A 26,300-nucleotide genomic window follows, 5' to 3' on the forward strand; every position below is an offset into this window, starting at 1 on the left:
GTATTTTATGACCAGATTTTCTTTCTTTTTTTTTTGAGACGGAGTTTTGCTCGTTACCCAGGCTGGAGTGCAATGGTGCGATCTCCGCTTACCACGACCTCCGCCTCCTGGATTCAGGCAATTCTCTTGCCTCAGCCTCCTCTGTAGCTGGGATTACAGGCACGCACCACTATGCCCAGCTAATTTTTTGTATTTTTAGTAGAGACGGGGTTTCACCATGTTGACCAGGATGGTCTCGATCTGTTGACCTTGTGATCTGCCTGCCTCGGCCTCCCAAAGTGCTGGGATTACAGGCATGAGCCACTGCGCCCGTCTATGACCAGATTTTCTTACACACTAACATTAAGACTTGCAGTCTGCTAGTTTTGAAGAGGGTCAATATCGGATGCTACAAGGTGTAGGCACAAACCCTGTGGGGTTGATTAAGAACATAGCAATATGGGCAGGGTGCGGTGGCTCATGCCTGTAATCCTAGCACTTTGGGAGGCTGACGCAGGTGGATCACTTGAAGTCAAGAGTTCGAAACCAGCCTGACCAACATGGTGAAACCCCATCTCTACTAAAAAAATTAAAAGTAGCTGGACATGGTGGTTGGCACCTGTAATCCCATCTACTTAGGAGGCTGGGGCAGGAGAATTGCTTGATCCCAGGAGATAGAGGTTGCAGTGAGCTGAGATTGTGCCACTGCACTCTAGCCTGGGCAACAGAGCAAAAACTCCATCTCAAAAAAAGGAAAAAAAAAAAAAGAACATCACAGTATGTTAAAATCGTATTCTTTCTAGCCCAGTTCCTTAGGTGCTAATAAAACTGTTACCAGTTCCCAAAGTGAGAGTGAGTTTTTCCCATATGCAGAGTTTCTGAGCTAAATTATTTCAGAAAACCCATTCCATGACTCCTATCTCTTGGCCAGATCCAAGACATTAAAGTATGGAGAGTAGGGAAGATTGGAGAAGGATTTCTCTGAATCTGTCATGTCATGAGTTCCTGTTTCCCAAGTAATTCTACCTCTCTTACCTAAAGCCTTATGAGGGGTTTCCAGGGAATCACCTAGAGAGCTTTGAAGTGTGTTCCCTAAAAGTTGGGAAACACAGAGGACTGATGACTCATTCATGCCTGAAAAAACTAAGGCAAGCTTTGGTAGCTCAGCAGAGGGGCTGTGTTGGGTAGCTTTTATCGTTGAGCTTGTGGAGACAAAGGATGGGTATGATAATCTCTTAAGAACCATGTAGTTGAGAGATGAGTTATCTTGGGCTCTCTCAAGGAGGCCTGGAAGCAGCAATAAACTAGAAGAGAATGCCAGATTCTTCAGGGCTGATGAAGGAGTATCAAGTGATCCCCTAGAGGAGAAATGCATCAGCCTAGGTCCAGGGAACTGCAGAACAGAGGTCCCTAGCAATGGCAAGCTCCAAAGAGAAAGAATCAGCGTTAGCCATTTGCCAAGCCAAGACTCTGAAGCCACCCAGCCAAGTATGAGCTGTCCTGTGGCCCTTCACCTTTCTCCTACAAATGGAGAGGGAAATGAGCAAAAAGAGGAAACTGGTCTCCAAAGACAGTGGTATCCATTAGCTACAGAGCTAACCTAGAGCGGGGAAGGAGAAGCCCTGCTTTTGAATGAAGATTGAAGGACTGATTAACATTAAGACAGGACAGTATACCTACTAAATTGAGACTGTTTATGCCCCACAGTGAAGACTGACTGTCACCTTAGAGTGAGCAAAAAAAGCATTGAGCCTGCTATGTATTCATCCGAGGAAGGGCAAAGGAAAAGCTTCTTTGAGTGCAAAAAGCTTATAGTAGAAATGAAAGACCAAAATTAAATTGCATTTTGTTGTCATGAGTCATGTTTGTTCAACCTACCATTTGCAAATACAACTATGTTTTGAAAATCGGAGGCCCATTCCTTCCACCTCTGCCGCCACTGCTGCCACCACTGCTGCCACTGCCACCTCCCAGGAAGAGAGGAAGCGGGAGAGAAGCCCAAGTTGCCTGTCACCCAAGTCCTCCAGCTGCAGCACCCCAAAGAGTTTAAGATGTTTGCCCGCACCAAGCTCGCCTGCACCCCTGCTCTGAAGTTCTATCTTAAACTCCGTAGAGTTGCATACAGACCAATTTTTGCATCAGTGTTATCTCCACCAGAGGCAAGGACTGGAGAGGGCCCTGCGGTATTTAATGAGGCCCAGAATGGTGTGTCTCAACTAATCCAAAGGGAGCTTCAAACCAGTGCAATCAGCAGAGACATTGAGACTGGTGCCAAATGTATCAGTGCAGATGCTGCAACAGTAGGAGTGGCTGGTTCTGGTGCTGGTATTGGAACAGTCTTTGGCAGCCTTATCATTGGTTGTGCCAGAAACCAGCCTTACCATTGGTTCTACCCTTCACTGAGGTAGCAGCTGTTCTCATATGCTATCCTGGGATTTGCCTTGTCTGAACTTATGGGTCTCTTTTGGTTGATGGTTGCTTTCTGATTTTCTTTGCCATGTAATAAATTACTGCTTAACATGTTGGCATCCATATTAATTATGGATGTAATTTGGTGTATCTTACTGTGAACTATAGTGTTGGTGTGATGGAAGTATACGTTATTTCTGAGTCATTTCATTAAAGATGAAAACGAGAAAGAGAGGAGAGAAAAAAGAAAGAAGGGAGGGAGGGAGGAAGGAAGGAAGGAAATAAAAATAAAAACCTTGGTAGATTTAAACTAGCATTTGCAAGTGACAGGTCAACTATGACTTTTTCTCCAAAATGAAAGAATGTGATCTGATCCTTGGCATACCACAGATGCTCAGTAAATGCTAATTTACACTGAAGATGGATCTTCTCTGAGTTGTTGAGAGAAACTATGGAATTTTTTTCCTAGACTTATTTTAAAATAAAAACATTTAAATGTGAACTTACATTTGTTTCACCAGTTCAGACCTCAGTTTACTTATACTTGGCCTATTTTCTTTTTCTTTTTTTTTTTTTTTGAGACAGAGTCTCACTCTGTCGCCAGGTGTCAGGCTGGAGTGCAGTGGCACAATCTCGGCTCACTGCAACCTCTGCCTCCCGGGTTCAAGCAATTCTCCTGCCTCAGCCTCCCGAGTAGCTGGGACTACAGGTGCATGCCACCATGCCCAGCTAATTTTTGTATTTTTAGTAGAGATGGGGTTTCACCATGTTGGCCAGGATGCTCTCGATCTCTTGACCTCGTGATCCGCCCACCCAGCCTCCCAAAGTGCTGGGATTACAGGCTTCAGCCACCGCACCCGGCCTACTTGGCCTATTTTCACAATGAATTCTAGGCCCATTTATATAGATTTAGACTGGCCTAGAAGCAAGAGGATGAGATGGGCAGAAGAGCTCTCAAAGCCCTTTCCGGCCAAGAAGGACATTTGTTAGAAAACTCCAGAGTTACATCAGATTTCAGCCATCACCATCTGTGAAGCCTCTGATGATTGGCCCAACTGATCTCAGTATATTCAGCATGCAAAAAGCTTCAGCTTACCTCTGCAGGCTCTCAAAATTATGGCATTGCTTTTGCCAGTTGTCTTCAGTAGTGAAAGTAATGGGAAATAGGGATATAAAAGCGAGTAACTTCATAGTCTCAGATGTCTTATTTTTGCCTCTAGTTCTTCATGACTTTCAAGGAAATTCATTATTTTCAAGTGATAGAATTGTATCCTAAGTAAATCTATGAGAATGTTAAATGTAGTGAGAGTGTAGCTCATCATTATTTAATTTAATTTATTTATTTTTGTATTTGAGATGAAGTCTTGCTCTGTTGCCCAGGCTGCAGTACAGTGGTGTGATCTTACCTAACTGTAGCCTCTGCCTCCTGGGTTCAAGCAATTCTCTTGCCTCAGCCTCCTGAGTAGCCAGGATTATAGGTGGGTGCCACCATGCCTGGGTAATCTTTGTATTTTTGGTAGAGACAGGGTTTCACCATGTTGGCAGGGCTGGTCTTGAACTCCTGACCTCAAGTGATCCACGCACCTTGACCTCCCAAAGTGCTGGGATTGCAAGCGTGCGCCACCTGCGCTCCACCTCATTATTTTTATTTAAATACAGTGAGAATGAGCCACATGTTACATACCAAAAAGCTTGATCTTAATCTCTGAGGGTCTCATGATTCTATCTTAAACGATCATTTCTCCTTGAAAGTGAGGGGAAAATGTGCTAAATAATGGCATACTTGCTCACCATGTTCACTATTTCAGTCCCCCATTCCTCCTTTTTACATTATTTTCTATTTCTTACAGATCGAAAAGCCTAGAAAATCATCCAAACTGCATGACTGTGGTAGGTCACCTTGGTGATCATGATAAAGAATCTTATATTTCCATGTAATTTGACAACAACACAAGATTAAATATGAGTTCCTGAAGTCACATTTCCATACTGTGTAACCTAGCCTTCCCTACGTCCTCAAATGAGGGCTGCTGCTGTAATTGGAAGCCCCTCCCTCTAACCTTGTAGGGCCCCCTTCACTCCATGCCACTGCTATTGTTTCATTTTAAGCCCCTGTTATTTCTTGTCTGACCTTTTGCAATTACCTCCTAATGGGGGTTTCTGCTTCCAGTTTTGGTCTCCTTCATGCCATCCTCCAGACAGTAGACAGAGTGATCTTTCAAAAGGGATGCCCCTCCGACCTACAAGGAACCCCTTGTAAGCCAGGGGCCATGGGAGACCACGGAAACAACACGTTCTCACTGTTTCCAAGCTTTGGGATGGCCATCTTGACCCTCACTCTCTACCCATGCTCTTCCCCCAAATCCTGGAGAGGGGGCCAGAACCAGCGCCCTGCTGCAGGGCGGGCCAGCCAGCGCCCCCCCAGGGGTGAGGCCTGTGGCTTCCCCACCTCACGGTGGGACAAAATATTGTCATGCCCCTCTCTTGCATAAAGCCCTTCAGTGATTAGCAATCACATTCTGGGTCAAATCCAAGCTCTTTAGCATGGCATGTAAAGTCCCCTCTGATCCGGCTCCGGCCCTCCTATCCAATCTTAAAAATCACCGCTTTCTCCTTCTCATCATGCATATCAGCCATGCCTAACCAATTGCAGCTTTCTAAACAGGTGATTTTTTTTCTTTTATTTTTAGTTGGCATATTAATTTTACATATTTACAGGATACAGACTGGGCATGGTGGCTCATGCTTGTAATCCCAGCACTTTGGGAGCTGAGGCAGGTGGATCACTTGAGTTCAGGAGTTCAAGACCAGCCTGGCCAACATGGTGAAACCCTGTCTCTATTAAAAATACAGAAAATTCGTGGAGTGCGGTGGTGTACGTCTGTAATCCCAGTAACCTGGGCAGCTGAGGCAGGAGAATAGCTTGAACCCAGGAGGCGGAAGTTGCAGTGAGTCAAGATCTCACCACCACACTTCAGCCTGGGCTACAGTGAGACTCTGTCTCAAAATAATAATAATAATAAGCACATATATATTTATGATACAGAGTAGTATTTCCATGCATGTATACAATATGTGATGATCAAATCAGAATGATTAGCCAATCTATCACTCAGACATTTATCAGTTGTGTTGGGAGGATTCAAATTCCTCTCCTCTAGCTATTTGAAAATATCCAATAAATTATTGTTAACTATGGTCATCCTGCAGTGCTATAGAACACTGGGACTTACTCCTCCTATCTAGCTGTAGTTTTGTATCCATTCACCAACTTCTCCCTGTTCTCCTCTCACTACCCTTCTCAGCCAGTAATAACCACTGTTCTACTCCCTACCTCTCTATGCATGGTGTGTTATTTCTGTGCCTTCCTGCTATTGCCCATGCAGCTTCTCCTACTTGGTATGTTCTTCCCCGACGCCTCTTCTCTCATTTACTCAGTTCCCACCTCACCAATGTCTGTCAGCTCAAGCTCTGCCTCCTATCTGAAGCTTTTCCTGCCCTGGCTCCCAGATTGGACTGACTTGCTTCCTCCCATGTGCCCACGCTGTACTCTTTGACAGAATAGCACCTATGACACAGCATTACAGTTCTGTTTTCATGTCCTTTCACTTGACTAGAACTCTTTGACTTCAGAAATTGTCTCATATTCATTTTGATATCCTCAGGTGCCTATCTCATAAAAGGTATTGAATAAGAATGAAGGTTAGACTTGGGCCCAGGACCAATGCTACACCTGCTGGAGTGATCCCAAACAGCAGACACAGCTGCTGCCGCCTCTGTCCCATTTTAGGCCATGGATATGTTCATAAATGCCGTGGCCTATTTGTAACATAGCTTTGTGGACGAGGAGACACTCAATAGGACATGCCTCTATATGCTGCCATTGAGACCCAGCTTTTCTCATAGTCAAATTAAGAAGGTAGCCTTAATACTATCACTTCTTAACTATGCCATGCTGGTAAATCACTTTTGGATTATTCAGATTCTTGCTTCTATTACTTTTTCTACATTCTGTCAGTTGCCAACCAAACTAAGGAAGATGAAACTCGATCCATCTTGTTCCTCATGATGTTCCTTAGCGGGAAAAAGGTTGAAACGAACAAAAATGTAGTGTTGGAGGCCAGCCATGATGCTCACGCCTGTAATATCAGCACTTCGGGAGGCCGAGGCAGGCAGATCACTTAAGGTCAGGAGTTGGAGACTAACCTGGGCAACATGGCAAAACCCCATCTCTATCAAAAATACAATCCCAGCACTTTGGGAGGCAGAGGTGGGTGGATCACTTGAGGTCAGGAGTTTGAGACCAGCCTGGCCATCATAGTGAAACCTTGTCTCTACCAAAAATATAAAAATTAGCGGCCAGGCGTGGTGGCTCACGCCTGTAATCCCAGCACTTTGGGATGCTGAGGTGGGTGGATCACGAGGTCAAGAGATCGAGACCATCCCGGTCAACATGGTGAAACCCCGTCTCTACTAAAAATACAAAAAATTAGCTGGGCATGGTGGCGCGTGCCTGTAATCCCAGCTAGTCGGGAGGCTGAGGCAGGAGAATTGCCTGAATCCAGGAGGCGGAAGTTGCAGTGAGCCAAGATCGCGCCATTGCACTCCAGCCTGGGTAACAAGAGCGAAACTCCGTCTCAAAAAAAAAAAATTAGCTAGGCATGGTGGCGAGCACCTGTAATCCCAGCTATTGGGAGGCAGAGGTAGGAGAATCACTTGAACCTGGGTGGCAGAGGTTGCAGTGAGCCACTGTACTCCAGTCTGGGTAACAGAGTGAGACTCCATCTCAAAACAAACAAGCAAACAAAATACAGTGCTGGTGTTATCTGTGAAATTCATCTGTCTGTGTGCTGACTTTGTACCCCTTTTCCATATGTAATCAAAAATTGGCTGTTTAGGAGTTCTGTCATTGAATGTTAGTCTTTCCTCAAAACTTATGAAACATTTTTCCTTTCCTATTTAGATGCCAGATCTTTTTAAAGAAAATAGAAATGATTTAGATTAAACAAGCCTGAAGATTCTTCAGTAACCATTTTTGTTAACCTCTCCAGGAAGAGTCATTACTACGTATGCTAGCCAAATCAATTCATGCAGATAATATATTAAAATCTGTATTAATGGTGAAGTCTTACATTCCAAAAATATGATTAATTTTCTTCTAATTTCTTCCTGTGAATAATCAAATATATTCTATTTAACATAAACGGAAGAATACAGTGACTTTTTTTTCAAATATTCTCACAGAACACCACTCCCATATTATCAGGCCTTTATTTTTTTTTGAGACGGAGTTTCGCTCTTGTTACCCAGGCTCAAGTGCAATGGGTGTGATCTCAGCTCACCGCAACCTCTGCCTCCTGGGTTCAGGCAATTCTCCTGCCTCAGCCTCCCAAGTAGCTGGGACTACAGGCGCACACCACCATGCCCAGCTAATTTTTGTATTTTTAGTAGAGACGGGGTTTCACCTTGTTGACCAGGATGGTCTCGATCTCTTGACCTCGTGATCCACCCGCCTCGGCCTCCCAAAGTGCTGGGATTACAGGCTTGAGCCACCGCACCTGGCATCAGGCCTTTAATGACACATAAAATAGTCATGGATTTCACTTCAACTTTTTATTTCCCCCGCAGGACATCCTTTTTCTGTCCAGGCAGGCAGACTCTTCATAATAACAACCAAATTTTAAAAGACACCAACTCTGAAATCCTTTGGAATTAAAACCCAGGTAAAAGAGCCTGGACAACATAGGAAGACCTTATCTCTACTGAAGCTCAAAAACATTAGCCAGGCATGCTGGCAAGCACTTGTCCCAGCTTACTGAGTGGCAGGGGAGGGAAGTGTGGTGGGGATTAGGGGGCATGAATAGGGAGTTGCTAAGGCAGGAGGATGGCCTGAGCCCAGGAGGAGGCCACAGTTAGCTATGATCACACCTCTACACACTAGCCTAGACAACAGAGTGAGAAACCCTGTTTCAAAACAAACAAACAGAAAAACCTGGATGAAAGGAAAGACTAGTCTCTTAAGACCTAACCCTTATCATTTCTACTTTAACATAGTTTTGAGGATTTAGTTCTGAATTTAAACAAAGGAGCAGAGATAAATGATTTTGTGAGACGCACCAGTAAAATAAACGTATATAACATACATATTATCCTTTTGATAAATCCCAGAACTAGACTGGAGGTATAGCTATTGATCAAAATATGCCTTAAGGCTGGGCACGGTGCCTCACGCCTGTAATCCCACACCTTGAAAGGCCAAGGCAGGCAAATCACTTGAGGTCAGGAGTTCGAGACCAGCCTGGCCAACATCTTGAAGCCCTGTCTCTACTAAAAAAAAAAATACAAAAATTATCCAGGTGTGATGGTATGCACCTGTGGTTCCAGCTACTCGGGAGACTAAGGCAGGAGAATTGCTTGAACCTGGGAGGCGGAGGTTGCAGTGAGCCAAGATTGCGCCATTGCACTCCAGCCTGGGTGACAAAAGCAAAACTCCGTCAAAAAAAGGGAAAGTGAAGCATTGAAAGCTTTGGAAGTTATTCATATTTTAAAAAGAGATACTATTATTAGTTTCATGGGATCTTCTGGGGAAAATTAAAATATGATAGGAGAAGGATGGCTAATGCAGCCATGGACATCTGCACACAAATGTGATGAAACAGGTAGAAAGGAAGCACCAACACGTTGTCTACGAGCAGGACTGTGTGCATGAGTGTTGTATGCAATGTGTGTATTATGAAACACCTGTGGGGTTTTACCTAGAGGTTATCTCAGAATGAATGTGCCTGCCTTGGTGTGTGGCTCAAGGATGCAGAGTTTAAGCCAGTCTTTCTTTCAATAAACATTTAATGACTTGCAATAAACACTGTGACAGGCTCTGTGTCAGATGCCAAGGATACAAAGAAAAATGAAGGGACAATCCCAAGGAGGTGATAAATAAGTAGAGTATTCTAGAACAGAGTAAGATGTAGCAATGAGAGGAAATGGCCCTGGACTATATGAGAAAACCTCGGGGAGGGGTTTACAGAAATGATGGCACCTGAGCCAGATCTTCACAGCTGACAAGTTATCCAAGACACAACAGGAAAACAAGAGCACACTCAGAGCATGAAAGCCTGAGATGCTGCTTACATTCCCTGAAGTACAGTTAGTGTCCAACACTCAAGCTCTTCAGAGGGTCAGAGAGGATGATGATCATGAGAAGTCTGTGCTGTGCTAAGAAATTTGAACTTGGCCGGGCACAGCGGTCACACTTATAATTCCAACACTTTGGGAAGCTGAGGCAGGAGGATCACTTGAACCCAGGAGTCTGAGATCAGCCTGGGTGACATAGTGAGCCCCTCATCTCTACAAAAAATGTTTTTAAATTCGCTCGGTATGTTGGTGCATGCTATGTAGCTACTCAGGAGGCTAAAGCAGGAGGATCACTTGAGACCAGGAAGTCAGGGCTGGGAAGGCTGCAGTGAGTGGGAATTGCGCTCTGCTGCAGTCTGGGCAATAGAGTGAGACCTTGTCTTTTTGTTTGTTTGTTTTGTTTTTCTTGTTAGACCTTGTCTAAAAAAAAAAAGTAAGAGAAATTAATTAATTTGAACTTTATTCTGACAAGAGGCTCTGAAAGATTTTAAGTAGAGTAGTGACGTGGTCGGGGTGTGCATTTTTGAAAGATTGCCCTAATGGTGATAGAAAGGGTAGGTTGGTGGTGGATAAAGCTAGAATCAGGAGTAACCAGTTCTATAGGCAAGAAAAACAGACTAGTAACTAAAATAGTGGCTGTTAAATAAAGAGGAAGATGTGGATGCTGAGTGATTTCAAAGGTAAAATGGAAAGGATGGAGTTATTAGTTAGCTGTGTGAGTGGAGAGAGAAGGGTCTGAGAAGCCTAGCAGAGCTCTGGATGAATGATGTAGAGAAGACAAAGAGGGACAGCTGGTTTGTAGGGAGAGATACCCTGAGTTTGAGGTAGCTGCGAAGCATCTGAGTGGAGCTATTTAATAAGCAGTTACATATATGCTGAGAAGGCTCCAGTGATCAGGGAAGAGACTGAAGATCAAGGAGAGAGCAGGGATCATTGATGAAGCAAGGTGTCAGAGGAGAAAAAAGGGCTGCACAGCACAGCCTAAGAATGGTGACCTCTTCCTCTGAGGCTGGAAGATAGGAAATCAGAACAGGCATGTTCCAGGCAAACACGAGCAGTGGCATGGTAAGTTGAGGGAGCTCATGGCTAAGAGTGTCATTCTGTTTTCGTAGTAGGGGGACGGAGGAGAGAAGTGAAAGTTGGAAATAGCCACAGCTTCTGCCTTCAGAGTAAAGCTCTGGCTCTCACCACAGGAGATTTCATAGGGGTGCGTTTCCTCTCCCCTCTGTGGACTTACCCACATTCCTCTTTTTTTCTGTGGTCTGTTTGGTCTCTTGTCCTCTTGACTCTGACCCATTGAATCTCCTTGAGGCATTGCTCTGTCAATCATTTTTATCTTCTCACACCTTACTTTATAACTCTTCTTTGAACCCTACCCCAGCCTTTAAAAAAACCCTTCCTGCAACCCTTTTCTTTTCTAAAGTGATCATGGTTCCTCTCTTTTCACTCCCATCATCCCTTCCAAAAGATTGTTATTTGCAATTTACAAGGCACTTTCATACAGTATCCTAAGTAGGTCATCTGAACTCACAATGTTTCTGATAACTACTTTCCTGTATCTCCAATCTTCATAACTCTGATTTTTAAAGGCTGTATATTTCAAGGGGGATATATGTCATAATTTACTCTATTTTATGGACAGGTTTTCAAATCCTTACTCCATACTCTCTGTTCATTGCCTTCCATGCTCTGGGCCCAAATGTCCGTGCCTTTCCCCATATTGTTTCCTTTTTTGGGAATGCACTTTCCTTGCCCCCTAAATGTCCTCCTTTCTTCACCCCCACCATCCAGTTCCTCATGTTTAAAACATTTGGACCCTTTAAGGTCCAATTCAGATATCTCCCTCATCCTCATCTGAAATGCCTCTCTTCTCTGTTTTTATCTTTTTTTTTTTTTTTTTTTTTGAGATGCACTCTGTCACCAGGCTGGAGTGCAGTGGCACAATCTTGGCTCACTACAACCTCCACCTCCTGGGTTCAAGCAATTCTCCTGCCTCAGCCTCCTGGGTAGCTGGGACTACAGGCACCTGCCAACATATCCAGCTAATTTTTTCATTTTTAGTAGAGATGGAGTTTCACCATGTTGGCCAGGATGGTCTCAATATCCTGACCTCATGATCCGCCCTCCTTGGCCTCCCAAAGTGCTGGGATTACAGGCATGAGCCACCGCACTCGGCCTCTTGATTTCTTTAATTGCATAAATTTGGCAATGCTCTTGTTGGGTGCCCATCTATCTTGCATCTAGGAAGGTTTTTTATTGACTATTACTGTAGTTCTCTGCAGGTTACTTCCCTTGCCCATTCCCCAGCCCCTTTCACCTAGTCTGACCCTGCAGCTCATTGTGAGCAGTGTGCCCACATTGTTGCTGCCTATTAGGTGATGCCATCTGGCCTCCATTCCCTTCCTCACTCCCATTGCTACCAGTGCAGTTCCATAACAGCATCTCTTGCCCTGAGGCCAGACCTCTGGAGCACAGCTGACCAATGGTCTTCTCAGCCCCTCTCACCAGTGCATTTCTCATTGCTTTGTATAATGGAATGTCCTCTAAGCCCTCTTTTTTTTTTTTTTTTTTTTTTTTTGAGACGGAGTTTCGCTCTTGTTACCCAGGCTGGAGTGCAATGGTGCAACCTCGGCTTACCGCAACCTCCGCCTCCTGGGTTCAGGCAATTCTCCTGACTCAGCCTCCTGAGTAGCTGGGATTACAGGCACACGCCACCGTGCCCAGCTAATTTTTTTGCATTTTTAGTAGAGATGGGGTTTCACCGTGTTGACCAGGATGGTCTCGATCTCTTGCGTGATCCACCTGCCTCAGCCTCCCAAAGTGCTGGGGTTACAGGCTTGAGCCACCACGCCTGGCCAAGCCCTCTTACAGAATATAAGCAGGTGAGTTTCCCAGCCTTATGCAGTACAGTTATCCCTCGGTATCCAAGGGGACTGGTTCCAAGACCCTCAATATATACCCAAATCTGCGAGTGCTCATGTTCCTTAAAATGACATACTATTTGCACATAACCTACACATACCCTTCCATATGCTTTAAATCATTTCTGGATTACTTATAATACCTAACCGAGCATGAATGCTATGTAAATGGTTATACTATATTTTTAATCTGTATTTTTTATTGTTGTTATTTTTACTTATTTATTTTCCAATATTTTTGATCTGTGGTTGGTTGAATCCAAAAATGCAGAACCCATAGACACAGGGAGTAGACAGTGTGCCCATTCTAGCAGGCCTGTATTTAGGTGCTAAGCAAAGAAGAAGGAGGGGTTGCTGAGGTGGAAGGAAAACCAGAAGCGTATGGTTGTCGTTCAGCCCAGAGAAACGAGTGCTCAAGAATGAGAGGAGGAATGGCTCATGAGGGCCATTAGACCTAGCACGTTCTAGTGAAGTGTTAAAAATAAGAGCACAGCTGTAATAAGCTGAGAAGAAAATGGAGGGGTGAGATACTGATGCTTTACTGTGCCAAAGAGCAGAGAAATGAGACTGTTGCTGAAGGGGAACCAAGGCCAGTAGAGAGTTTGGTTTTTTAAGACAGAGAATGTTATAATATAGTTATGTGTTGATGTTCAAACAATGAATTAGAGAATTAGAAACGTATTGTGAGGGAGAAAAGAGGGGACTATTTTCAGAATTACGTGTCCTTGAGCAGGAGATGGGTTCTAAGCCACAAGCGGTGGTTGGCCTTTCATAGGCCTGTAAATATCCTTTTATTGTAACTGAAAGGACTGGTGGCTCACACGTGTAATCCTAGCACTTTGGGGGGCCAAGGTGGGAGATTCGCTTGAGGCCAGGAGTTGGAGACCAGCCTGGACAACATAGTGAGACCCCGTTTCGACAAAAAGAAAACATAGCTGGGCATGGTATATGCCTGTAGTCTTAGCTACTTGGGAGGCTGAGGCAGGAGGATCACTTGGGCCCAGGAGTTAAAGGTTACAATGAGCTATGATTGTTTCACTGCACTCCAGCCTAGGAGACAGAGCCAGACCCTATCTCAAAAAAAAACAAAAACAAAAACAAAAACAGCAGCAGAGCCTGAACATAAGAATGCAGGTAAGTGGGGAGTTTTGTGGTTAGTGATCAGGTAATTATGACTTCATCTGTTCTTTTCTATGAAGTATGTGCTGGGCAAGGACTAGAGGCCTACCTGTGAGGAGGTGGGCTGGAGAGCTATCACTCCCTTTAAAGTCATCCTTAATTCTTGTTTCTTTTCCTATAGTGTCCCTTTTCATAAGGATCATAAAGGAATTTTTTTTCCTTGGAGGTATAGTACAAAAAAAGCTATTTTTTTTTTTTTTGCCCTTGCTACATGAAAGAATGCTTAAACTTTTGCTTATATATAATAAACATAACTTTGGGGGTTTTTTGTTCAATGTTTTTTCATTTCTTATTAGGTTTACAATCAAATGGGTTCAAATTTATGGAGGAAAGATGTGACTTGTAACAATACTACACCTTCATTGATTTGACAAATACTGAGTTCACGCTGGGTGTCAGGCACCCTTCTATATTATTAAGACACAAACTCCCTGGCTACAAGATGTTCACAGGTGATGGTGACAGACAGGAGATAGGCTGAACTATATTGTGAGGGAAGTAACCAGTGCTTATGAACAAGAGGAGACTGGAGGGAATGGAGAATGTGGGTGCAGGAGGGTTGGAATTTTAAAGCAGAGGTCACAGTAAGCCTCACTGAGAAGGTGACAGTTGAGCAAAGATTTAAATGACCCGAGGGCAGTGGCTCACACCTGTAATCCCAGAACTTTGGGAGGCCGAGGCGGGTGGGTCACTTGAGATCAGGAGTTCCAGACCAGTCTGACCAACATGGTGAAACCCCCTCTCTACTGGAAATATAAAAATTAGCCAGGCATGGTGTCTGGCACCTGTGATCCCAGCTACTCGGGAGACTTAGTCAGGAGAACTGCTTGAACTCGGGAGGTGGAGGTTGCAGTGAGCTGAGATCGTGCCACTGCACTCCCAGCCTGGGTGACAGAGCAGGACTCCACCTCGAAAACATAAAATAATACAAAATAAAGGATATGAGAGACTTTCTTGGCCAAGCAGTTACTTGGGAGAGTATAAAAGAACAAACACCAGTGCTTAACAAACCCATTTGTTTATGATGTGGAAGGAAATCTTAAGTGATCAAAGAGAAGGAATGCTCTGCTTTCCCACATTCTAAGGGAATGAAATTACAAATGTGGAGAATCCACTATGGATTTGTCTGAGCCCTATGAAAGAGAGTCACCAGGATGTGGAATATTCCCTGAAAATAAATCCCTTTAAAGAGATTGCTGCAGGCCGGGCACAGTGGCTCACGCCTCTAATCCCAGCACTTTGGGAAGCCAAGGTGGGCGAATCACGAGGTCAAGAGATTGAGACCATCCTAGCCAACATGGTGAAACCCGTCTCTACTAAAAATACAAAAATTACCCGAGTGTGGTGGCACGCACCTGCGGTCCTAGCAAATCAGGAGGCTGAGGAGGAAGAATAGCTTGAACCCAGGAGGCGGAGGTTGCAGTGAGCCGAGATTGTGCCACTGCACTCCAGCCTGTCAACAGAGCAAGACTCGGTCTCAAAAAAAAGAGATTGGTGCAGACATGAAAGTGAGAGAACATGGGGAAAGATTTGGAAGGACTTAAATAAATTAGTAGATGGAATTCATAATTCCATACATTAAGGATTGGAACCAATTAGGACAGAGAGCTCTGGGTGGGTACCAAGGAAAAGCTGCTTATGATGAGGAGCATGTGGGTCACAGTGATGCAGAATTGGTGAGCACACCGGTCAGGGCAAGCCCCTTCCCTGATCACAGCTACTGTTTTTTATACTAAGTGAACAGTCACACAGGTCTTCTGTTTTTGTTTACATGTTCTTCTTTTCCCTAAATTCATCCCATCAGTAATATCTAGCGTAGGGACACTTTATTTTTCCTGATGCACTAATAGTAGCTGGTTGTGTAAAATTCAAGTCCCAAGTAAAATCCATTAGTAATCGTTTGATGACATTATCATTGGAGTGGAGAATCGCTTGAAACCGAGAAGCAGAGGTTGAAGTGAGCCGAGATCGCGCCACTGCACTCCAGCCTGGGTGACAGAGCAAGACTCCGTCTCAAAATAAAAAAAGAATTTAAGAAATGTCATTACTTAAACCGTGGGGGAGGGTGTGGGCAGACAGGGGACAAAGATTTTCCACTGTATATTTTCATGGTTTTCCCTTTGAACAATGTCCTCTCCACCAAAAAAAATTTTCGCTTTTAAATGCCGCATAAAGACCGCTTATGTTCCTTATATCGCCGTTATGAAGTGGATCGTCATTCAAATAAAGTAACCACCGACGACGCTAATTAATTGGGAGTAAAGGGCCGGGCGGAGCGAACCGCAAACCCCTGGCGGCCGACGTCCTGCTGCAGCGAGAGGCGGACTATCGCGGGAGCCCTGGAGGAGCAGGCAACCGGCCACGTGACTTCCGGGCGGCCGGCTCTTCCCACCTCTCGGCGCTGAGCAGCCACGTCGGCGGCGTTCCCCAGTCAGGCAGGGAAGAGGCGTGGCGACAGCCGGTGCGTGGTACGTGTCCCGCCCCTCGCCGCCCGGAGCCCGGATGAAGAGTAACGCCATTACCGCCGGAGCTGCCGAGAGCCCTCGCGGACGGAGCGAGGATACTGAACTGGCAGCACCATGAGACTCCTCCCCCACTTGCTGCTGCTTCTCTTGCTCGTGTTCCCAGCCACTGTCTTGCTCCGAGGCGGCCCCAGAGGTGAGGTTAGGGGAGTGTGCGTAAGGGGAGGGCCAGGAACAAGATGCCAGAGACGGCAAGTTTGAAGTTGGAGGCGGTGGCCGCTCGGGTCCTGGGGTCCGCGTTCACCCCGCTGGTCTCTCTCCGCTTCCTCCCCACGCCTAGGCTCGTAGCAGCAGGGGCCGCCCCGCGCGCTGGAGACCCCGCTGCTGCCTGCCCCTTGCAAACGGAGCGTGGGGCCATGCCCGGGCGACCTTGCTTCGTGGCCGGCCAAGGACTGGGCTTGCTCCTCTGGTCCTGGACCCACGCCTGCAGAAGCGGCCAGAGCTGGAGGGTCCTTGGCTGCGGGAGGAGGCGAGGGGGCGCTGGACATCGCTGCGCTCCGACAGCGCAGCAGCCGGGCTGTTTCTTTTGGCCGCCTCTGGCTCTGCTCCACCCCCAACCCCTCGCGCTCAGGGCTGACGTGTCTTTAGCTTCCACGGCGGGAGTTTGCCTTCATTCATTTGCTTAAACCCTTGTTTTCCACACATCTAAGCCATCAGAGTGTCTATTTTCAATGATCATCTGCCTCTTTCAATCCCTACTTGACCCGTATGTGTTACTAGGAGGATTGATTTCAGAAAACTCCCCCCACGGTCACCGCCGTTATCCGCCCCTGCTGCCAAGCGGACTGAAGAATCCCTGCGGGATGTCTCCCTTCTGCCTTCTTTCTCTCCTTTTCTTTTCATGGAACCGTTTTTTGTTTGTGGAAGCATCGTATTGTGCTGAAAAAAATGTAGCCTAGATTTACACTTTCCAACAGTTAACCCAGTGTAAAAATAACTTAGCAGAACATAAAAATGTGGCAACTTGACTTCCTGCCCGGGTTTTGTCCTGAACTTCGACTTTCTAATTTGTAAAGTGAAGTAATTAGTCATTAAACAATCACTAGCATTCCCTTTTCATTGTTTAAGTTTAAGCGAGAGCCACGAGATTCTTTTAGTTTAGGCGTCGTTTGCTGGTTCTCTTTAAGCTTTTTAAAAGAAAACTTGACAAAACTATTTTCAAGTTGTAAAGACTTTTAAGAAGCATCAATTCATTATCTAAACGGAATTGATATCTTGAAAATATTTTTTGTGAGCAATGGTTTTACTTTTAAGAAAATGTTTATTCAGTTTTTCCAGTTGAATGAAGATTGTTAACTTCATAGGGACAAAATCGTTATTGGTTAACATTAAAATAATAAAATTGTTTAATATCCATAAAATGTACGGTGAAAGGCCTTTATATTCCAGAGTGCTCAAATTTAATAACGACTTTAAATTACTATGTCAGACATGGATTTTTTTTTTTTTTTTAAACTGGTTTTTGAAAAGGACTTGTAAGTTGTGAATGCACTGTTTTAGTCTTTGTTCAGCAGGGAGTGAAATCTATTTTTCAGTTCATAATGCATGGTTCAGTGTTCTTTAATATTTTTCAATAATCTTAGCCAGTGAAAACTCAAAAGACATGAGAAAGACAGAAAATATGGTCCTTAATGTATACTGTTTCTCCTGGGTAAAAAACATACTTTCCTTTACACAGTTTTTCTCCACAGAATTGCCACATCATCATTTTTTCTGAGAGATGTTGGAAGACACTAGAACTTGGAAATTATTTTTAGAATCTGGCCTGAAATAGATTTAATGTGATTTATTTAGAGTACTGTTGCCTATAAAACGATGATTTATTTATTTATTTTTGGCATTATAAGTATATTTTGTTACATTAAGTGTGAGAAATATAAAGTATCTTAAAACACGTTTGAAGCCTTTGCAAAAATAATTGGATTCTTTCTTTGCTCTCAACCCTGAAGCTACCAATACAGTTTTTACTAAGCAATGTTTTTCGTACAAGCTAATTTTTACCGTGGATATGATACAGATATTTGTTCCTTGGACTTACAGGCTATCAGGTTCTAAGAGTTTCAGCTGTAGTCACCTCTGGTAACAGTGTTTCCTGCATAGAACTTAGATGCTTTTTTTTAGAGACAAAGTCTTGCTCTGTCATCTAAGCTGAAATGCAGTGGCAGGATCTCAGTTCACTGAAACCTCTGCCCTCCGGATTCAAGCAATTCTCCTGCATCAGCCTCCTGAGTAGCTGGGACTACAGGCGCACACCACCATGCCCGGCTAATTTTTTTTGTATTTTTAGGAAAGACGGGATTTCACTATGTTGTCCAGGCTGGTCTCACACTCCTGATCTCGTGATCTGCCCACCTGGGCCTCCCAAGGTGCTGAGATTACGAGTGTGAGCCACCTATGGCCAAGAATGCTATTTTCTTTTAAACATAGAGGTGGTTTCGTTTGCTTTATACTGTTAATGACAGGGATTACACTGAGAAGTTTCTTACCTTTGCAAAAAATTTATTTTCCGTGATTTGCTTAACAAAATTGCTTGAAGTTCTTTGTGCTTCAAGGCATCTTTAGTTTGTGCAGTTCATTTTTCCATCTGTTGGATACTTTTTGAAATCACATTTTCTATTGAAAATAACATGCAGGCAAGGAGCAGTGGTTCATGCCTATAGTCCTAGCTACCCAGGAAGCTGAGGTGGAAGGATCACTGGGGCCCAGTAGTTCGAGACTGCAGCAAGCTATGACTGCACAACTACTCCCACCTAGGCATCAGAGCAAGACCCTGTCTTAAAAAGAAATTGACATGTAGTTGTTAAGACTACTGGTAAAATAAGATAATATAAATATTCTTAGATGCATTGTAATTGGCATCCTTCAGGTGAACTGGGAGATTTTCTTAGTCCAAGGGAAGGTTTTTCTTTTTATTTATTTATTTTTTGCCTATACCTCATAGTAAAAAAAAAAAAAAAAATGAGTATTCCAGAATAAAGGTTAACTGCTTGTTCTGTATCTTATCATTAGGCTCATTAGCAGTGGCACAAGATCTTACAGAGGATGAAGAAACAGTGGAAGATTCCATAATTGAGGATGAAGATGATGAAGCTGAGGTAGAAGAAGATGAACCCACAGATTTGGTTAGTATTATATACTATTTAATATGTGTAAAATGTATGTAATATATTAATCTGTTCTCGTGCTGCTAATAAAGACATACCTAAGCCTGGATAATTTATAAAGCAAAGAGGTTTAATTGATTCACAGTTCAGCTTGTCTAGGGAGGCCTCAGGAAACTTACCATCATGGCAGAAGGGGCAGCAAGCACTTTCTTCTTCACATGGCAAGAGCAAGGAGAAGGGTAGAGCAAAGGGTAGGGAAAGCCCCTTATAAAAACCATCAGATCTTGTGAGAACTCACTATCATGAGAACAGCATGGAGGTAACTGTCCCCATGATTCATTTACTTCCCTCCAGGTTCCTTCCACTATGTGGGGATTATGAGAACTACAATTCAAGACGAGATTTGGCTGGGGATACAGTGAAACCCTATCAATAGCACACCTAGAATTTAGCCTTAATTCTTTATTTTTAGAGACAGAGAGACGCAGACAGAGCTCTTTTGCCCAGGCTGGCGTTCAGTGGCATGAGCATAGCTCACTACAGCCTTGAACTCCTGGGCTCAAGTGATCCTCCTGTCTTAGCCTCCTAGTAGCTAGGACTACAGTCACCCCCCAACAAGCCTAGCTAATTTTTTGTAATTTTTTTTTTTTGCAGAGACAGGGTCTTGCTATGTTTCCCAGACTGGTCTTGAACTTCTGGGCTCAAGTGATGATTCTCATGTCTCAACCTCCCAAAGCACTGGGATTATGGCCATGAGCCACCACACCTGGCCTAGAGTTTATCCTTATACAAAAATTTAAAATCCCAGCTTTTAGAGGTTTTTTAATGTGATCAGAATGTATTGAAGTTGGGAGAATAGGCACCAGTCATTGAGAATAGAGCATAAGTATTGGAGGAGATGTGAAATAGTTAATAATTTAAGATCATGGTGACATAGGTCTAGAAGAGTAACAATATAGAAATAGCTCTGGACCATGGGTTCATAGATTTGGGGTACCTGTTACTTAGCCTTTTGACTTATTTCTGTGAGTCTCAGTTTCTTTTTTGCTTGCTTGCTTTTATTTCTGAGTCCTTATGATGTACCAGGCAGGGTTCTTGGTGCTGGATCTACAAACCAGATATTTTCTCTGCTCTTTTAGACTTTTTGGGGCAGGTATATATGTTTTAATGGCAGGGGGTGAGAAGCAGACAACAAACAGTATGTAAAATATATTCTGTGAAGAGTAAGGGGGTTATCTCTTAAAAGTTGTTCAGCTCTGAAATGTTTACTGTGTAATTATAATACAACAGTAAGAATGTTGGGCTGGAATTGGGATTATTGCAGCATGTATCTAATGCATCTAGCTAATTTGTTTTTTCTTTTTTTTCTCTCTCATGGTAGTGAATAAGCATCTAGCTAATTTTATTTTCCTCTCTGATATGACTGTAACCATCCTACACAGTTTTTTTCTTTTTATGTCATACTTGAACCTAGAACCTTTTATGATTCCAGATTTTGTCATTTCCTTCAAAATTAAACCACTGGATTTCTATTTTCTTTTTTTTTTTTTTTGAGATGGAATCTCTCTCTGTTGCCCAGGATGGAGTATAGTGGTGAGATCTTGGCTCACTGCAAACTCTGCCTCTTGGGTTCAGGTGATTCTCCTGCCTCAGCCTCCCGAGTGGCTGGCATTACAGGCGTGTGCCACCATGCCCAGCTAATTTTTTGTCTTTTTAGTAGAGACGAGGTTTCCCTGTATTAGCCAGGATGGTCTTGATCTCCTGAACTTGTGATCTGCCCACCTTGGCCTCCCAAAGTGCTGGGATTATAGGCTTGAGCCACTGTACCTGGACCTATTTTCTTTTCTTTTTTTTTTTGAGACAGAATTTCGCTCTTGTTACCCAGGCTGGAGTGCAATGGTGTGATCTCGGCTCACCGCAACCTCCACCTCCTGGGTTCAGGCAATTCTTTTGCCTCAGCCTCCTGAGTAGCTGGGATTACAGGCACGCGCCACCATGCCCAGCTAATTTTTGTATTTTTAGTAGAGACGGGGTTTCGCCACGTTGACCAGGATGACCTCGTGATCCAACCACCTCGGCCTCCCAAAGTGCTGGGATTATAGGCATGAGTCACCGCACCCGGCCTATCTGGCCCTATTTTCTTATTTCAGTGTCAAAATATTTAGCCTTATGTGTAGATTCCTGCTTCTTTTTGACTTATCTTCATTTTTATGGAGTATGTCTTCCAACTAAGCTAATCTGTTGCTATTATATTGGTGTTTTTGATTTACTTTTATACTTCTACACATACTGTTTTATCTGGATAGGAGGTCTCTAGTAATTTGTGTACTCTCCTAATTTCCCCCTCTTTAGGAACTCCTTTCTGATTACCTATGAGTCAAGCCTTTCATATGTGTGTAGACACATACTTTTAGGGTTTGTGTTAAGACTCCATATCTTCAACCCAGTCTGCATTAAGTCACCAGCTTAACTAGATTAATGCATTTCTGCTGCATTGTTGTTAATCAATAGTTGACCACTTGTGGTAAGATAACTTAGAGTGATAGTTGGAAGGGAATTCATCTAGGAATTTAGGATTAAAGATGGTATTTGGGGCACTGAAATTTGTGCATGTACTGAAATTTAGTGAGGGATTGTATCGTTATAACCAATTTTATGAAATTACTTGGGCTCTTTGGCACTGGAATGTACTTACTGTGGAGGAAGAGGGTGGAAGAGAGATGCTGAATGCCACGAGGCACGCCTGTAATCCCAGCTCTTTGAGAGGCCAGGGCAGGAGGATCACTTGAGCCCAAGGAGTATGAGACCTCCTGGCCAAAATAGCATGACATCATCTCTACTAAAAAATTAGCTGTCCCTGTAATCCTAACTACTGGAGGCAGGAAGATCACTTAAGCCCAGGAGTTCAAGGTTACAGTGAGCTATGATTGTGCCACTGCACTCCAGCCTGGGTGATACAATCAGACCCTGTCTCTAAAAAAAATTAAGTAAGTAAGAAAAGGGTAGAGGGGTAGAGAAGGGAACTGTTAGATCCTTGATAGCCTTATGTCGTTGGCCAGAACTTTTCCATACCATAATCATTTCTCCTGCCTTAAGAAACATTAGAGGAAAAGAACAACTCTGATTGTCCACTTTCTACCCTGGCCAATTAGTACAAAAGTGTTAGTACCTTCTGCTTTGTTACTTATCTCAAATCAGAAAATAATTAAGGTAGATTGAAATAGGAAGGCAGGAAAAGTATTACCTTCCATTGGACTAGTCCATTCTAGCAGGGGTAAGCTTGTGTGTAGACTATCTAAGAAAGATGGTCCCTCATAGCCAAGGCTGCTACAGAAGCACCTCAAGAACTGAATGAGCTAGAAGGTTCACTTACTGCTGCTGTTCCCAAGATTTGTCACCTTATACTCAGCTACCAAGGCATCAAGGAATTTTGGGAGGTGTGGAAGGATCCTTTGTACTGGGCCCGTGTCCTGGAGTCAAGCGAAGGAAAGGGGGGTTTTTCATAAGATCTAAGATATCAACAGCTGATTTAGATGCAGCTTATTCGTTGAGAATTTTTGAAGGCAAACCTTTTTTTTTAAGTCACCTTGGGCTTTTCTACCCTGCTGATTATTCTTTACTCTCCAAAACTGTGGGTTGCAATGAAAGGTTTTTTGTCCTCCCCATAGAAATGATAGAGGTTTTTGTTTTTATGTTTATTAAAACAAGAGCTGTAGTAGTAATAACACTAGCTAACTTTTTTTTTTTGAGACAGAGTCTCACTCTGTCCCCCAGGCTGGAGTGAATGGCGCAACCTCCGCCTCCCAGGTTCAAGTGATTCTTCTACTGCCTCAGTTGCCTGAATAGCTGGGATTACAGGTGCACACCATCACCCCTGGCTAATTTTTCTATTTTTAGTAGAGACGGGGTTTTACCATGTTGGTGGTCTCGAAGTCCTGACCTTATGATCTGCCCGCCTCGGCCTGGGAGTACAGGCGTGAGCTGCCACGCTCAGCCCACTGGCTAACATTTAAAAAATTATTTAAAATAGATAATATAGTCAAATGGCTCAGAAGTTACAAGGTACAGAGTATATGATGAAAAGTTTCCCTTGCTTGCCATTAAGTCATCTCCCTATAGGCAACCAGTGTCACCAATTTCTATACTCTCCTCTGGAGGTTGTTTATAATAGCTGAAATATTTTGGAGTTTTACTAGGTAGCAGATACTAAGCATTATACGTCTTATATGCTGAATAGCTGTAAGATAAATGAGTTACTTAGTTTTCCACAATCAGTGTTCCAAACATTTACCATGTTTAAATCCCTAAAGGAGTTCTCTTCAGTCTTGGCAGCAACATTGCCTTCAGTGTCAGAAAGGGAAGAAGGCCATCCAAGCATGAACTCTTACCAGATTTTGTATTTTCTACTTTTAAATCACCCATTGTTCTGCATTTTCTTCTTAATAATGAGTTGTCTTCCCTCTCTTCTAAGTCTAACTCTTCCACCTGTGCTCATGTCCCCATCTCTTCCTGTGGGATTTTGTTACATTATTCTTTCCTTTTGTAACTTCAAGCATTAATCCTCCTCATTGATTTGTTAAGCCACACACATGCTTACACTGTTCATCCACATTTGCTGCACCCACTTATCTTTACTAACACCAGTGACTTCTTGAAAAAGAAACTTGTGGCCAGGGACGGTGGCTCACGCCTGTAATCCCAGCACTTTGGGAGGCCAAGGTGGGTGGATCACAAGGTCAGGAGATCGAGACCATCCTGGCCAACATGATGAAAACCCGTCTCTACTAAAAATACAAGTATTAGCTGGGTGTGGTGGCACGTGTCTGTAGTCCCAGCCACTCGAGAGGCTGCAGCAGGAGAATCACTTGAACCTGGGAGGCAGAGGTTGGAGTGAGCCGAGATCATGCCACTGCACTCTAGTCTGGGTGACAGAGCAAGATTCCATCTCAAAAAAAAAAAAAAAAAAAGAAAGATAAACTTGTACAGCTTTTCTCTCTTCTGCTCACTTCACATGTATTCTCTATCATGGTCTGGTCCTGTATATCTTACAAAACTAGTATTGCTAAGGTCACCAGCAACCTAATTGCCAAATTCCTTGTTTTCTGTTGTTGTCCTGTTGTAGCCCTTTTCCAGCTCTTCACAGGATAGTTTCATCTGAATGCTCTATGAGTACTTCAAATTTTGTACATCCAAAATTTGAATTCAGGATTTGCCATGCATCCCATCCCATAAACTCTTTGCTGTTTTGATGTGGCTCCAGTGGTTCAAGTTGTTGCCTTGTTACTTCATCCATTGGTTTTTATTTCAAAACCCATTAATCAGATCTCAGGGATTTCCCTTAACTGTTTCTGAAGTAGACCCTTTTCCTCTTTATCCCTGTCATTCATGGTTTCAGCCTCCTTGTGTCTGGTCTCCTTTCCTACTGTGGATCTCTTTTCTCAGAAGTAGAAACTTGCTCTTAGTAAATGAAAGAAATTATTAAGGATACTTAAAATATAACGTACAACACAGTTTCATAGTCATTGAACAAGCGTTTGAGTGCCTTCTCTCTTAAATGAATGAGCTGGATGTGGAGGATTTTAAAATATGAGACAATCTTTGCTCTTCACAAGTTTTACTTATTGGGGGAAGGGGTATTTTATACAAGTGAAAAAGTTAAATGCCAGGATACAATAGCATCTTTAAGCATCTCAGTTTATTAAAGGCCTGAATGCTTCAAAGATGTGACTATCTCTAATCCATATTGATGCCTGGAGAAATGATGCTGCACTGTGTTTAGAGTTTTTTTTGTTTTGTTTTGTTTTTACAAGACAGGATCTTGCTATGTTGCCCAGGCTGGAGTGCAGTGGCTATGCACAGGCGCAATCCCACTACTGGTCAGCACGGGAGTTTTTATCTGCTCCTTTTCCCACCTGGGTCGGTTCACCACTCCCCTACCCCCCCACCCCGCCTTAGGCAACTTGGTGGTCCTCCGCTCCCAGGAGGTCACCATATTGATGCCGAACTTAGTGTGGACACCCGATCAGCAATAGTGCATTACATCCCAGAACTCCTGGGCTCAGGCAATCCTCCAGCCTCAGCCTCCCGAGTAGCTGGGACTACAGGCACGCGCCACGGCGCCCGGCTTAAAGTTTTAAATAAAATTTGTTCACATTTTTTAAAAACTCTGTTGAGATACAGTTTACATGTCATACAGTTTATCTGTTTTAAACATATACTTCGTAAATTTACCAAGTTCTGCAACACAAATTCAGTTTTAGGACATTTCTGTCATCCCAATAAGATCTCTGGTCACACCCTTTTTTTTCCTTCAAAATTATGCAACTGATTCTCAAAGGAAAATTTTTTTGTTAATTAGAATGGAAGTCTTTGTAGGCTGTTATCAAGGTGCTTGAGAGCAGGGGCAAAAATGCGGCTACAAGCCATATCCAGCTATGTCCACTCATCTATGTATTGTCTGGGGCTGCTTTCGCACAGTAGCCCCAAAGTTGAGTAGTCAGAAAAGAGACGTTACGGTCTGCAAAGCCTTATTTGCTCTTTGGCCATTTTCAGAAAAAGTTTACCAAGCCCCATTCTAGAACCTTGCAGTTCACAATATGGTCTAAATACCAGCAGCTTTGACATTTTCTAGGTGCTTATTAGAAAGAGAATGATAGGCTTTGCCCTAGACCTGAATTAGATCTGCAACATCTCTAGGGAATTGGTACGCACATTACTGTTCAAGATATACTGCCTTAGAGGTTCTATTTTAACTAATGAGGTATGATGGAATTCTTAATTGCTAATCCCAGCAAAACTATAGAGAAGCAATATTTTTCCCTAACATAAAGTGAAGTCTTTATTATCTTTTTTTTTTTTTTTTGAGACAGAGTCTCACAGTGGCACCATCTCGGCTCACTGCAACCTCCACCTCCCAGGTTCAAGCGATTCTCCTGCCTCAGTCTCCTGAGTAGCTGGGATTACAGTCACATGCCACCACACCCAACTAATTTTTGTATTTTTAGTAGAGATGGGGTTTCACCATGTTGGCCAGGCTTGTCTTGAGCTCCTGACCT

At 43.5% G+C, this 26,300-nt stretch overlaps 2 protein-coding genes and 1 pseudogene across 10 annotated transcripts in view; all 3 read left to right on the top strand.

The window, feature by feature from the left end:
• Positions 1–5,381, top strand: part of CAGE1 (cancer antigen 1) — a 56,451-nt gene extending 51,070 nt beyond the window's left edge. For 2 of the 5 annotated variants that reach the window (XM_054253722.2, XM_078368423.1), the window contains one exon: positions 1,687–2,499. In XM_054253722.2, coding sequence (XP_054109697.2) covers positions 1,687–1,696 — 10 coding nt within the window. In that variant the 3' untranslated portion in view covers positions 1,697–2,499. Of the gene's footprint in view, positions 1–1,686; positions 2,500–4,238; positions 4,374–5,106 lie in introns of those variants that run through there. The other 3 variants (XM_054253724.2, XM_054253719.2, XM_054253721.2) reach the window with 3 other exon arrangements.
• LOC103792298 (ATP synthase F(0) complex subunit C3, mitochondrial pseudogene) lies at positions 2,031–2,499 on the top strand (annotated as a pseudogene). The gene has a single exon (XR_013533778.1). The product of XR_013533778.1 is annotated as an ATP synthase F(0) complex subunit C3, mitochondrial pseudogene (transcript).
• A 10,738-nt stretch (positions 5,382–16,119) lies between the features above and the next one.
• Positions 16,120–26,300, top strand: part of SSR1 (signal sequence receptor subunit 1) — a 47,326-nt gene continuing 37,145 nt past the window's right edge. For all 4 annotated transcript variants that reach the window (XM_035295005.3, XM_008994006.5, XM_002746247.6 and 1 more), the window contains exons 1-2: positions 16,120–16,277; positions 19,151–19,263. In XM_035295005.3, the coding sequence (XP_035150896.2) occupies positions 16,199–16,277; positions 19,151–19,263 (192 nt within the window). In that variant the 5' untranslated portion in view covers positions 16,120–16,198. The remainder of the gene's footprint in view (positions 16,278–19,150; positions 19,264–26,300) is intronic.

Source organism: Callithrix jacchus, chromosome 4 (assembly GCF_049354715.1).
Source record: "Callithrix jacchus isolate 240 chromosome 4, calJac240_pri, whole genome shotgun sequence".
Taxonomy (NCBI): domain Eukaryota; kingdom Metazoa; phylum Chordata; class Mammalia; order Primates; family Cebidae; genus Callithrix; species Callithrix jacchus.